Here is a 13,367-nt window from a genome sequence, read left to right on the forward strand (position 1 = left end):
TAATTAATTAAATAATTAATTAACTAACTAATTATTCTATTTATTTATTTATTTATTTATTTATGTATCTAATACTGTAACAATATAATGTCATATTAACGAACTCGATCTCTAACTTCTGTATATGGTAAAGAGGTTATTAACCAGCCTGCGAATAATGACGTAAAACATTTGTTGATAGTGCTCGGTACACGTCAGAAAAAACAGTCTGGTCTGATATATCTGTTCACTTTGTACAGCACCACTAGGGCCAATTGTATTGCGTAGACCAGTAGACAGAAAAAAAAGCTATGGGATCAGTTCAGCAACTCATTGGCGATCTCACGACGCTCTCTTTGGAGTCCAAGCGGAGATTTCCTGAGATCAGACAGGCTTGTGATCATGCTATAGGACAATTGAAGCATTATGATCAAACCATTCCAATTCATGATATTAAGATTAATGATGATAGTCTTATTAAACCATTCATAGGAGCCTGTAAGTCAGGAACTGCCAAATTAATTACATTATCCATTCCTGTCATTCATAAACTTGTAATGGCCGAAATAATACCGCCCGAATCATTAAGTGATTTGGTTAATGGACTTCAAGAAGCTAGTCATTTAGCCATTGATATTCAATTAAGAATTTTACAATGTTTACCAGCATTAATGCAGAATTATCATGAATTTTTTACTGGTCCATTACTTATCAAATTATTAACGGTATGTTCAAATCTTACTGCTAATAATAAATCTACGGTGGTTATTAATACAGCTTCAGCTACTTTACAACAATTATTCAGTAATATATTTGATTTAACTCCACTTGATAAAGTTCAAGAATCAGAAAAAGTTCATAGTTTAACCATCGATAATGATGAAATAATTAAAGTAGATGGAGATTCATTAGAATGCTTTAATATCTTTCAAGATTTGTGTAAATTAATTGAAGGTGAAACTCCAACTTATTTTACTAATGCAATTCATATAAAAGTTTTATCAGTACTTGAAATTATTGAAAATATTATTTCTAATCATAAATCCACATTTCAATCTCATCAAGAATTAGCATATTTATTAAGAATTAAAATTATTCCTTCATTATTAAGAATTTTAAATTCTAGTCATAGAAATTTCCCCTATGTAACTAGAACTATGAGAGTTTTACATGTTTTATTAGCATCTCAATTAGATAATTTAGAAATAGAATCAGAGATTGTTTTATCTTTCTTAAATCATATATTAGTAAATAATGATACAGAAAGTTTACCATGGGAAAAGATTTTAGTATTAGAAACTTATAAGGGATTATTTGGTGATTTTAATTTTATAAAATCAATATTTGTAAAGTATGATAATAATCCAAGAAAGAAAAATGTCCTTCAAGAATTAACATCAATTTTAAATACTTTCCTTCTGTCAAATTCTTATTTATTTAGTAATGTTGTTAAACGTCCTTCAATTATTAATCAACCATCTTCAACTTCAACTTCATCTTTAACTTCAACTTCAAATCTGAATAATCTGGTTACTCCTCTTTCTCCATCAAAACATCCTGAACAAACTCCAGTATATTTATCTAAGAGTACATCCAATTTAAAGGCTCCACTTATTGATCATTTTGATAAATCAGAACCTCCATCTCAATTACCTAAGACTTATCCCGTCTATCTTGTTTTCAATATTTTATTGTCATATGCTGATGGAGTGGCAGCCTTTGTTCAATCATTATCAAATGATTCTGATCCAGCTAATCTTGAATCAGATGTAGAATTTACTAATGCTTTCATAGAATCCAACTATAATGATATCTCAATTCTTTTTGAAAGATTTATTTATTCAGCTATGGATGATGAAAGTTTCCATTTATTAATTAGATCATTCCAAAGATTTGCTCATTCAACAGGATTATTGGGATTAGGAACTATTCGAGATGGATTATTAATTATATTATCTAATGCAATAACTAATAATGTTTCTAAAGATGATAATAAAGTCTTATCAACTAGTGGATCTGGTTTACAAAGTCAAGGTAAACAATTATTAGCATTTGGAGAATCTTTAGTAGAAAGTTTTAGTTCAACATTAGGATCTCCAAAACCTCAACAACATCAACCAAGAAATCAACCACCAATTATCCGTTCTAGATATATTAATTCAAGACATATAACTATCTTAAGAGCTTTAGCTAATTTGGCTGTATCCTTAGGTTCAACTTTACAAGGATCTTGGACAATAATTTGGATTACATTCCAATGGTGTGATTATTTTGTTAATGGTCCAGATGAATATAGTGGATATTATAACCATAAGGGCTATAAATCATTTACAGAATCCATGTGGCCACATTTAACACCTCAAGATTTAAATAACATTGAAATTTCTAGAAAGAAATTAATGGATAACTTTAGAGAGTATCCAGTTGAATCATTCGATGAGTTAGTTGGTGCTGTGATTGATTTATCCAAGAGAGTTTTCGAACAAAGTGCAACAAATGGGGACAAATCTGTATCTGGAGATGAAGAAGATGAGGAAGAAGAACAACAGTTTGATGAGAAGAAACCAATTGCTGCACCAACCAATGGCCATAGCCATAGTGAAAAGGAAAAAGATACAGAAAAAGAAAAAGTATATTCTGGTCTCCAATTAGATATATGTCCTTACAATAAAACATACTTTATTGATAGATTATTAGATCTTTCCCAGATCGAATCAAATAAGTTTCTTGTATTATCAGATAAGTCATGGAGTTTAATAACCGACTACTTTATTACTTTTGGAAACAAGAGAAATATTTCTTATTCATTAAGATTATACATTGTTCAAGCTTATAATCAAATTATTAAATCTATAAGTGATGAAGGATTCCGAGTTGATTCAGAAGAAGTTAATCAGAAAACTTCATTTAAATCTTTAGATGGATTAAATCGATACCTTGTAGAATTATTTAATTTAGGTATACCACAAGAATTATTAGTATTAAATTGTGAAACTGAAATTCATTTATCAACATTAACTATATTACATCAATTAATAGATCAATATGATTCTTATTATAAAGATTCTTGGAATACAGTATTTACTATATTAAATACTCCATTTAAAGTAACAGAAAAATCATTTAGTAAAGAAGAAGTTAATTTAAGAGAACGTATTAGATTATTAATTGAAAAATCTTTTGATACTTTAAAATTAATTTTAGATGAATTCTTAACTTCTATACCTTCAAATCAATTAATATTATTAATTGATACATTATACAATTTTTGTTCTCAATCATTTGATTTGAATATTTCCTTTAGTTCAGTAAGTTATTTTTGGTTAATTAGTGATTCATTGAAATCCAGAGTTATTGATTCTCAAGAATTGAAAGTAGTTGATTATGCTGTATTAAATGAACAAGAATTAATTACAAAGATTAATAATACAGATGATGATCATATTTTCCATATACTAATCATTGTATACTTATTATCTAAATTAGTCAAATTATCTTTAGATCCAAGAGCTCAAGTAAGAGATGGATCAATTCAAACATTTTTCCAAATTGTAGAAACTCATGGAAATTTATTAACTACTTCTAAAAGTTGGGATTTAATTTATACAATTGTATTACCTACTTTATTTAATATTAAATTAAGTTTAGAAGATCCAACTTTTAGTAGAAAAGAATGGATTGAAAGTTTACATTTGATTTTAACTGGTTTCAATTTAATTTACAATAATTTCATGATTAATTTTAATGATGTACCATTAATTCTTGAAAAATGGGAAATTTTAATAAATTATTTCCAAAACTTATTAGATTTTAAATGGGTTGATTTGAATTTAAAGGTGTTTAAATCATTTCAAGATTTATTAACTCCTTTTACAAATGATAAAGTAGCAGATTTTATTAAGATAAGAGATTTATTATTCAAATTTTGGGTTAATGTACCTATAGAATATGATTTTATAAATCCATTATATCAAGAATCTGTCACTTCTTTAATGACTTGTTTCCCTCCATTATATCCTATAATTATTTCAAAACCAGTTAGTAATGAAGAAATTACTATTATCTTGAATTTATTAAATAAATGTGCTAGATATCCTATTTTACCTAATAATCAAGGTGATGAATCTAGGCCATCGAATTTACAAAAGGCAGTTTTAAATAATTTAAGTATTATTGATTTGAAAGATTCAAGTATTCAATCTCAAGTAATTCAACAATTAAGTAATATAATTGTTTATCCTTTTGGAACTCGATTAAGAATTGAACAGAAATTAACTAATAATAAAGTAATAAATGGTCTGAAAATTAAATTACCAACATTCATAGCAATTAGTCATTTATCATTACAATTACTCAAAGAGAAATTACAATCACTTAGTGAATTTACAGTATTATTGGAAGATAAAGGAGTAAATAAAATTTTAAAATCTTTATTAGAGGTAGTTAAAACAAGATCAATTGGGGTAGCTAATAGTAAAACACCATTATGGATTGAATGTAATGAAATTGTTGAGAGTATTATTAAGAAATTAATCGATAGTAAAAAGATAATCGATGAAGAATTATGGAAATTATTAGTAGAAAGTATTAAAATAAGTTTTAAAGATGATCCAAATGGTACAAGTAAAGATGAATTAATTAATATTGAACAATTTCATAAATTAATTAAAATTATCTTACCTACATTAGTTGAATCTCCAGAAAATAATAGTATATTAAATGATCTTATTCAAGCCATATATGATAATTCATTTTTATATGAATTTGATGAACAAGAATCATTAATAATTTCTCATAATAAAGATGGTAAACGTAATGAAATTATTGATGCAATAAGTTTATTTGATTTTAATGAAACTTTTGGTACTACTAAACCAGTTAGTAAGTTTGCTAATCGAGCTACAAGATTTAACTGTTTAAAGGAATTGGTTAAATTCAGTAATTCTGATTTAACTTTGAGATTAACCAGTCAAAGCTTTTTCATTTTAAGAGCTGGGTTTAGTATAAGAAGATTTATTAGTGATCAAAGATTACTCTATAAATGTCCAATTTCTAAGATTCAACAAGAAGAATTACTTATAATTTTACGAGGTATTGTTGATATTAAGAATATTGAACAAGACAATAAGGTTGATTTCCAAAAATTACAACGATTAGTTATTAAATTAGTTACATTTGCTCACAGAATACCAGAACTTGATGAGATATTAGAAATTATCTTACAAAGATTCTGATATATTAATAGTCGTATTTAAACAACAACAAAAAATAGAACTAATTAGAGTAATGTACATAGTAAAGTAGCTTAAGCTTAAGCTTAACTTGATAAGAAAAGTGTCTGATAATGAGCCCACTCATATTTACAGCCAAGAGGTATATACTAAACCAAGCTAAATATAGCAGTTAACAACCGAAATAAAGATTCTAAGGGAAACTTTACACAAACATATCCAGACAAATCTTGGCAAGATCCGTGAAAAAAAAAAAGTGTCACCGGCGTTATCGGGTCTATGTCAGGGCTCAAAGTACGTAATTAAGGCAAATTAATTATGCGAAAAACTAAATTTAGAAACATCTACTTGATTATATACTGTCTGTCTGTTTATACTAATAGTAAGACTTTGTTATAAATCTAACTTAGCCACGTCAGAATTCGTTCTTCTCTCGTAAACTTTGACATCCATCGCTAACAAATAATAATAATATTTTATATCCAATCCTCATCGGTACAATGGCTGCTAATAATAATAGTGAGAAAATATCTGGACTTATTGCAACTACAGCTACAACTATAACTGCAACTGACTACAAATACAACTAATTACAATTATCTACAAATACAACTACAACCATATGCCAATTACGATTACGATTACGATTACAACTAATTAGCTCTAGTCACAGATATTTTTATACGTATATCATATTCTATCTTACTCTGAAAGTATTCGCTTTAAATCGTTGCCCATTGCTCACTGCCCACTTTGTTTGTCTGACCCCTTCAATCTAATTTGTTTTTCCGTTGACACCTGAGAATTGAAGGGTATTTTTCCTGTTTGGGCCACTTTACAGTTTAAACACAAAAGCCTGCGAAAAACATGAAACTGCAAAAGGATCTCAGACAAAAACAGAAAAAATGTATACAAACAGAATTCAAAGCATTGTAACCTGTTTCCATTCCACCGTCATCATCATTAATTTTTCACTGTATTAAGTAAGTAAACGGTTAAATAACTTAAGAATTATCAGTTTAAACTTATTTCCAATTCTCGTGTGGTTTCAGCTTAAATTCATAACCATTAATTAATTCTTACCCCTTAGTGACAAAAATATTGAAATATACAGATCAAACCACAAAACGAATACCTCCAACACTGCATCAAGAAGAAAATTTTGTTGGACCTTAGTTAAATTAAAATTTATATTTAATAATTAATAATTACCTTTATTAGTTAATTAAGGAAGTTGTGTGTCTGTATTAGCTTCATTAATTAGTAACCAATAGTCACTTCATTCGTTCATTCATTTCTTGTTTATTATTTATTATTATTATTATTATTCATTACTTATTCTCATTATTCATTATACCTTTTTTCAGCATTTATTTATAGAATTCATTACCAATGTCTACATTTAGGAATAGTGTAAGTCCAAGTAAATATCAAGAATTCGATCCAGAATCTGGTGATGTTTCAAGAAAGAAATCATTGGTTAGAAGAGAAAGGTCAAGGATGGATCCTACAAATCCAAGATATCATTATACTCAAGTAACAAATCAAGAATCTGATCATTTACGTGTTTTACCAAGTTCTACTGGATTAGATCCTCAAAATTCCAATACCAATTCAAATCCCGATCATTTAAGTCCTGCAAGATCTCATGGTAGATCACCTTTAAGACAAACTATTAATGCTTCAAATCAAAATCAAGGTGATGAAGGTATACCACTTATGGATATTGCTAATCAATCTCCTCAAAAAAATCAAGGTAGAGAAATTTTTGGATTAAATGATGAAATTGATGAAGATGATTATAAAGATATTGGTAGAAAAAATTCTAGAAAACAAAGAGTTATTGCTAAAGTAAGAAATCCTTATCTTGAACAATCAAAATCTTCTAATAATAATATTTATCTTTGGAAAATTTATTGTTATATTATAACATTTTGGGCTCCATCTCCTTTATTAAAATTATTTGGTTTAAAAAGTAAAGATCGTCAATTTGCTTGGAGAGAAAAAATTGCTTTATTATCTTGTATTCTTTATGTAGCAACTTTAGTTGCTTATTTAACTTTTGGATTTACTAAAACAGTTTGTTCAAATAAACAAGTTAGAACCCAAATTAATCATGTTAATTCTGGTCATTTAATTATTAATGGTAGATCATTTGATTTAACATCATCAAAACATCCAGGAGCTGCAGGAATTCCTGCTGGTTCAAATATTTTATATCCTCCTGTAAATGCTGGAGGTATGGATGCATCATTTTTATTTCAAAATGTTAATGGGAATTGTAAAAATTTAATTATTCCAAGAGATAATTGTACAATTCCAACTAATGGTAATGAATTAGCTTGGTATATGCCTTGTAGAACATTTAATCAAGATGGATCATCTAAACCAAATAATACTCAAGTTTATTATAATGGTTGGGCTTGTCATACCAGTAGTACAGCTAGAGAAGCTTATTATGGTTTAAAAGTTGATGGTGATGTATATTTTACTTGGAATGATATTAAAAATAGTTCAAGAAACTTAGTAGTATATTCAGGTAATGTTCTTGATCTTGATTTACTTAATTGGATTCAAACTGATGATGTAACTTATCCAGGATTATTTGATAAATTACGTCAAGATTCAACTTATAGAGGTCATGATATTTCTTTAGTATTAACTCAAGCTGAAGAACGTCAAGCTGCAAGATGTCTTACTGAAATTATTAAAGTTGGAACTATTGATTCTGATACTATTGGATGTATTGCATCTAAAGTTGTATTAACCGTTTCATTAACATTTATTTTATCAGTAGTTGTAACTAAATTTATTATGGCATGTTATTTTAAATGGGTTATTTCAAGAAAACAAGGAGCAACGGAAATTGATAATAAAACTATGGCTATAAGAAGTCAACAAATTGATAATTGGGTTGAAAATAATAATCAATCTAAATTACTTAAGACTGTTCCTATTAAAAATAGAGCTGGTTATAAATCGGCTAAAACTAATAGACAAAGTGTATTTTTAAATCAAATAATCGTTTATCATTAGCTGCTAATAATGAATTAAATCAATATTATGATAATGCAGATGCTGCTTTATCAAAAACTTTTAAATATACTACCATGACAACTCAAATGGCTTTATTAGGTAATAATGCAACTAATAATAGAAAATCAGGATTAAAATCAATGGGAACTCGTCAATCTACTTTATATTTAAGTGATCAAGGTTCTTCAACTGATTTATTAAATAGACCAATATCAAGATATAATCCTTTTGAAAGTATGGAAGATTCTATGCCTTCTTTATCTCCTGATATTATTCATCCTGATGTAGTTCCTCAACCTCCAGTAGAATATCAACCATTTAGTTATCCTTTAGCTCATACTTTATGTTTAGTTACTTGTTATTCTGAAGATCAAGATGCTATAAGAACAACTTTAGATTCAGTAGCAACAACTGATTATCCAAATTCTCATAAATTAATCTTTATTATATGTGATGGACTTATTAAAGGTTCAGGTAATTCAAAAACTACCCCTGATATTGTTTTAGACATGATGTCTGATTTTACAATTCCTCGAGAAAATGTCGAATTAAATTCTTATGTTGCTGTAGCTCAAGGTAGTAAACGTCATAATATGGCTAAAGTTTATGCTGGATTTTATAAATATGATGATAATACTGTTCCACCAGAAAAGCAACAAAGAGTTCCAGTAATTACTATTGTTAAATGTGGTACACCAAGTGAAGCTTCAACTCCAAAACCTGGTAATAGAGGTAAACGTGATTCTCAAATTATTTTAATGTCTTTCTTACAAAGAGTTATGTTTGATGAAAGAATGACTAATTTAGAATATGAAATATTTAATAGTATTTGGAGAATTACTGGGTTAATGCCTGAATTATATGAAATAGTTTTAATGGTAGATGCTGATACAAAAGTATTTCCTGATAGTTTAACTCATATGATAGCTGAAATGGTTAAAGATCCTTCAGTTATGGGATTATGTGGAGAAACAAAAATTGCCAATAAAAAGCAAAGTTGGGTTACTGCAATTCAAGTTTTTGAATATTATATTTCTCATCATCAAGCTAAAGCTTTTGAATCAGTATTTGGTGGAGTTACATGTTTACCTGGATGTTTTTGTATGTATAGAATTAAAGCTCCAAAAGGTTCTGATGGTTATTGGGTTCCTATTTTAGCAAATCCTGATATTGTTGAAAGATATTCTGATAATGTAGTCGATACTTTACATAAAAAGAATTTATTATTATTAGGTGAAGATAGATATCTTTCATCTTTAATGTTAAGAACTTTCCCAAAAAGAAAACAAATCTTTATACCAAAGGCTGCTTGTAAAACAACAGTTCCTGATAAATTTAAAGTTTTATTATCTCAACGTCGTCGTTGGATTAATTCAACTGTTCATAATTTAATGGAATTAGTTTTAGTAAATGATTTATGTGGTACTTTCTGTTTTTCAATGCAATTTTGTATTTTTATTGAATTAGTTGGTACTTTGGTTTTACCAGCTGCTATTTGTTTTACTGTTTATGTTATTATTATTGCCATTATTTCAAAACCAACTCCAATTTTAACTTTAGTACTTTTAGCTATTATTTTTGGATTACCGGGTTGTTTAATTGTCATAACTGTTTCAAATGCCGTTTATCTTATTTATTTTGTTATTTACCTTTTTGCTTTACCAATTTGGAATCTTGTATTACCAAGTTATGCGTATTGGAAATTTGATGATTTTAGTTGGGGTGAAACAAGAACAGTGGCTGGAGGTGATAAAGGTGATCATAGTGATTCTGCTGGTAAATTCGATTATTCAAGTATTACTATGAAACGTTGGAGAGAATATGAAAGAGATAGAAGAAGTCAAGAAAATAATGGTTTAGAAGTTCCTAGAGCAACTTGGGATCCATCAAATCCAGAAATTATTGGAGAAGAGGAATATTCTGAAGGTTCAGGATCAACTCGTTAGTTAACATTCGTACATATATAAAATTACTCATATAGTTTTTACTGCATTTACCTTCATTATTTATATATAACTATCAAAACATTTTTATTACTAAATCAATATATATACATTGGGTTTACTATCATTAATTATTTATTACTTAAAAGTCAAAGAAATCTAACTCTGAAGTATTGATATACGCTGCAGATATAGGCTCAGGGGAGTTCTTACCTCCTTTATTTGAATATAACCTCTTAAACTTTTCTAATCGCCATGAAATATCAATTTTCTTTATCGATGGCTTAAAAGCAGATCCAGGAGTAGCTAAGGCAAACAACATAACATCCGAATCCTTGGAGTCATTGAGTCTAATATTTTGGTATATTGTCGCTGGTGATTCCATTATATATATATATATATATAGCAACTTTACTATAATTGGAGTAATATATTACTGGAATGTAACGGAATGTTCGATTAAATGTAACACTACAACTACAATACATCACCAAGTAGAACATCACCCAACACTAATTCCACGTAGTTCAGGATGTCTATGATGCTGTAATTTCATGCTTCGACATTTTGGGTGCAACCTTGCATTTTGCGATCTGAACATTTTTTTGCAGGCAGCATTGCACTTATAAATAGAACAATTGATTTCAGGCTTCGGCTAATTAACTTCTGTTATAGTTGCCCTACATTACAAAGATTTTAAAGTTTTTTAGATATTTTATGTTTTTATTTGCAATAGGTAATATATAAGAAGAATTGAATAAAAAAAAGACTAAATGGTATTAGCAACCCCCATGGAGATGTACCGAAATTCTCAACTGAATGATTCAGTATAAGCAGTAACTAGTAGAATAGGAAAAAAATTGAAGTAACGGGATAGGTAGTAAACATAAAAACTTCAGCGACTTTTAAATTGAATGGTGATGCGGGCCAAGTATTATACAATTTAGAAGTTTCTTGCCCTTGGATATTTTGAAAATGATTTGATTCTTAATCAATTCCCAAATTGTCGTTTCTAAATGCCAGTTGAATAAATAGTTATAATAATAATTAATTAATTTAATAAGCAATTCTTCTCTTCTTTAAAGAACCAGCAATTTGATTGGCAGCACCAACAAGAGTGTTAATGTCACCTGAAATTCCTCCCAAGTTTGGAGCAGCAGTTGTAGTGGCTGGAGTACCGTATGCATTAATTAAAGAATTAAGGACAGCATTATCGTCACTTGCAGCTGGAGTAGGAACAGGAGCAGCAGTAGTGGCTGGAGCAGCAGTGGTTTGAGCAGCAGTTGTAGCAGCACCATTGACAGCTAATGGTGCGGCTAGAGGGGCAACAGCAGCAGTAGAAGCAATAGAAGTAGCAGCAGATTTTGATGGAAGTGGAGCACTGTCAATATCAGAAGCGGAAACGTTACCAGAGGCAATTTGATCACCCAAGAATGAGGCAATAGCAGAACCAAAAGTACCACCATGGGCAGCAAGATAGTTCAAACCATCTTGTAATAAACCATTGCCCTTAGCCCATCCATATACATCTTCTACAACAACAAGACCAGTCTTGAAAGCAGAAGCCAAGAAATCAATTGAAGCTTGTGGGTTAGCTAAGACTTTGTTAACTAAAGATGAAACAATACCACTACTGGAGATTTCACTAACAACCCATGAGACAATGGATGCAACATCCCTCTTATCTATGAATTCAGAGTCACCATTTAAGACTAAATCTCTCTTGGCAGCACCAGAAGCAGCAGGAGCAGCAGCGGCAGTTGTGGTTGAAGCGGAAGAAGAATTTAATCCTAACCAAGATTTAATCAAGTTAAGACCAGTAGTGAAAATGGCTTTAGCAACACCAAGGAAAGCACTCTTTAAATCTGGATCATTAACAAAGTCATTAAAAAGTTTAGAAAGTAAACCGGAATTCCAGATGGCTGAAATTAAAGCGGGACCTTCAACAATGGCACCTTTGATGGCAGATTCAATAATAGTTTTAATCTCGGCAGAAACTGCAGGATTAGTAGTTAAGGTGGACCATACATCACTAATGATACCAGAGTTAAGTAAAGCAGAAATTAAGTTACCAATAACACTGTCAGCTCTCTTTTCAAGGGCAGCTAATTCTTCACCTTCGAGAAGTTCTCTCTTTACTTTTAAAGTCTTTAATTCTTCTAAGATTTCTAAAACTTCATTGACATCTGCTCTTTTAACAAGTGATTGCTCAGAAGTGACAATAGCAGGAGCGGCAGAAACGAAAGTGCTTGAAGCCAAGATAGTAAGGATAGCAGCGTTAGTTAACTTCATTATATTATTATTGTGATATAGATGTTACTATTAAATTGTTGTTGTAATGGATGGGTTTGATAATGAAAAGAAGAATTAAACGAAATTGATTGAGAATTCACTTGAGGAATACCCTAACATATTTATAATTTGATCACAGCATACTTTCGACGGTCACCACATTAAAGTGAATTTTTAAAGCTTTGAATCACTACAATCTTTAACTCAGTTAGGAAGGTATACTATAATTTCTCCTCATACAAATATATTTTAAGTGTCTACTTACTAAGAATAAGTAGTTAAGAATTACCGCATTAGGCAATGGAACCTTTTAAATTGGTTGTGAAAGGAATTACCGAATACGGAAATTATTTTTTTCGCGGCCACCAATTTTTTTTGCGCTCAAATTCTCTATGCAAGCAAACTCAAGAAGTGTGAAAGAAAGTAGGAAATGACAAGAAATTACTAAAAGATGGTCCCAAGTAGGAAAAAGATGTTGCTAGCGTGATTCTTTATTTAGAGAATAAATCTATTAAGGTTCTCTCGAAGTTTCGTCTACTTTTTTGTGTTAGCTCTATAGTACGTTAAAGAGGAAAAGCATATTAACAACACTTAGCATGATAAAGCGAATTCGGACAAGTAGTAATTTGCTCTATGAGTTGAGGCGTTTATTTGTAGTAAAAAGATTGTCTTTAAGCAACGGTTAAGTTCTTAAAGGAAAGTTTACAATTGCCCTAATTAAATTCTTGTATGGTTTTACCTTTTTAAGAATATCTGAATCAGAAATGAACTTTTACTTTTTTCTACATTAAGCTGAAGGTAAAAAGGAAGTTCAATCTCTTGGGCTGGTAATTGCATTTATATTTCAAGTTACATGCAATTTAAGATAAAATCATAAGCAGGAGTA

General features: G+C 29.4%; 4 protein-coding genes across 4 annotated transcripts; 2 read left to right on the plus strand and 2 right to left on the minus strand. All coding sequences in view use genetic code 12, as the record gives it.

Annotated features, from left to right (window-relative positions):
• Positions 1–64: 64 nt before the first annotated feature.
• On the plus strand, positions 65–5,213 carry MON2 (Mon2p; the record flags this gene model as incomplete). The annotated part of the gene is made up of 2 exons (XM_064879787.1): positions 65–2,466; positions 2,593–5,213. The coding sequence occupies exons 1-2, from the start codon at positions 291–293 to the stop codon at positions 5,211–5,213; spliced, it is 4,797 nt and encodes a 1,598-aa protein (XP_064739978.1). The 5' UTR covers positions 65–290.
• A 1,389-nt stretch (positions 5,214–6,602) lies between these two features.
• CHS3 (chitin synthase) lies at positions 6,603–10,192 on the plus strand (the record flags this gene model as incomplete). Its single annotated transcript, XM_064882990.1, has 2 exons — positions 6,603–8,211; positions 8,247–10,192. The coding sequence occupies 2 exons, from the start codon at positions 6,603–6,605 to the stop codon at positions 10,190–10,192; spliced, it is 3,555 nt and encodes a 1,184-aa protein (XP_064739979.1).
• Positions 10,193–10,261: 69 nt separating this feature from the next.
• Positions 10,262–10,665, minus strand: RJT21DRAFT_25579 (uncharacterized protein). Its single transcript, XM_064883913.1, has one exon. The coding sequence runs from the start codon at positions 10,572–10,574 to the stop codon at positions 10,332–10,334; it is 243 nt and encodes an 80-aa protein (XP_064739980.1). The 5' UTR covers positions 10,575–10,665; the 3' UTR covers positions 10,262–10,331.
• Positions 10,666–11,245: 580 nt separating this feature from the next.
• Positions 11,246–12,520, minus strand: OP4 (Op4p; the record flags this gene model as incomplete). The annotated part of the gene is made up of 1 exon (XM_064883146.1): positions 11,246–12,520. Exon 1 carries the CDS (start codon positions 12,479–12,481, stop codon positions 11,246–11,248), a length of 1,236 nt encoding a protein of 411 aa, XP_064739981.1. The 5' UTR covers positions 12,482–12,520.
• Positions 12,521–13,367: the final 847 nt, after the last annotated feature.

This window comes from Scheffersomyces amazonensis (assembly GCF_036850825.1).
Source record: "Scheffersomyces amazonensis strain UFMG-HMD-26.3 chromosome Unknown RJT21scaffold_2, whole genome shotgun sequence".
In the NCBI taxonomy this organism is placed as follows: domain Eukaryota; kingdom Fungi; phylum Ascomycota; class Pichiomycetes; order Serinales; family Debaryomycetaceae; genus Scheffersomyces; species Scheffersomyces amazonensis.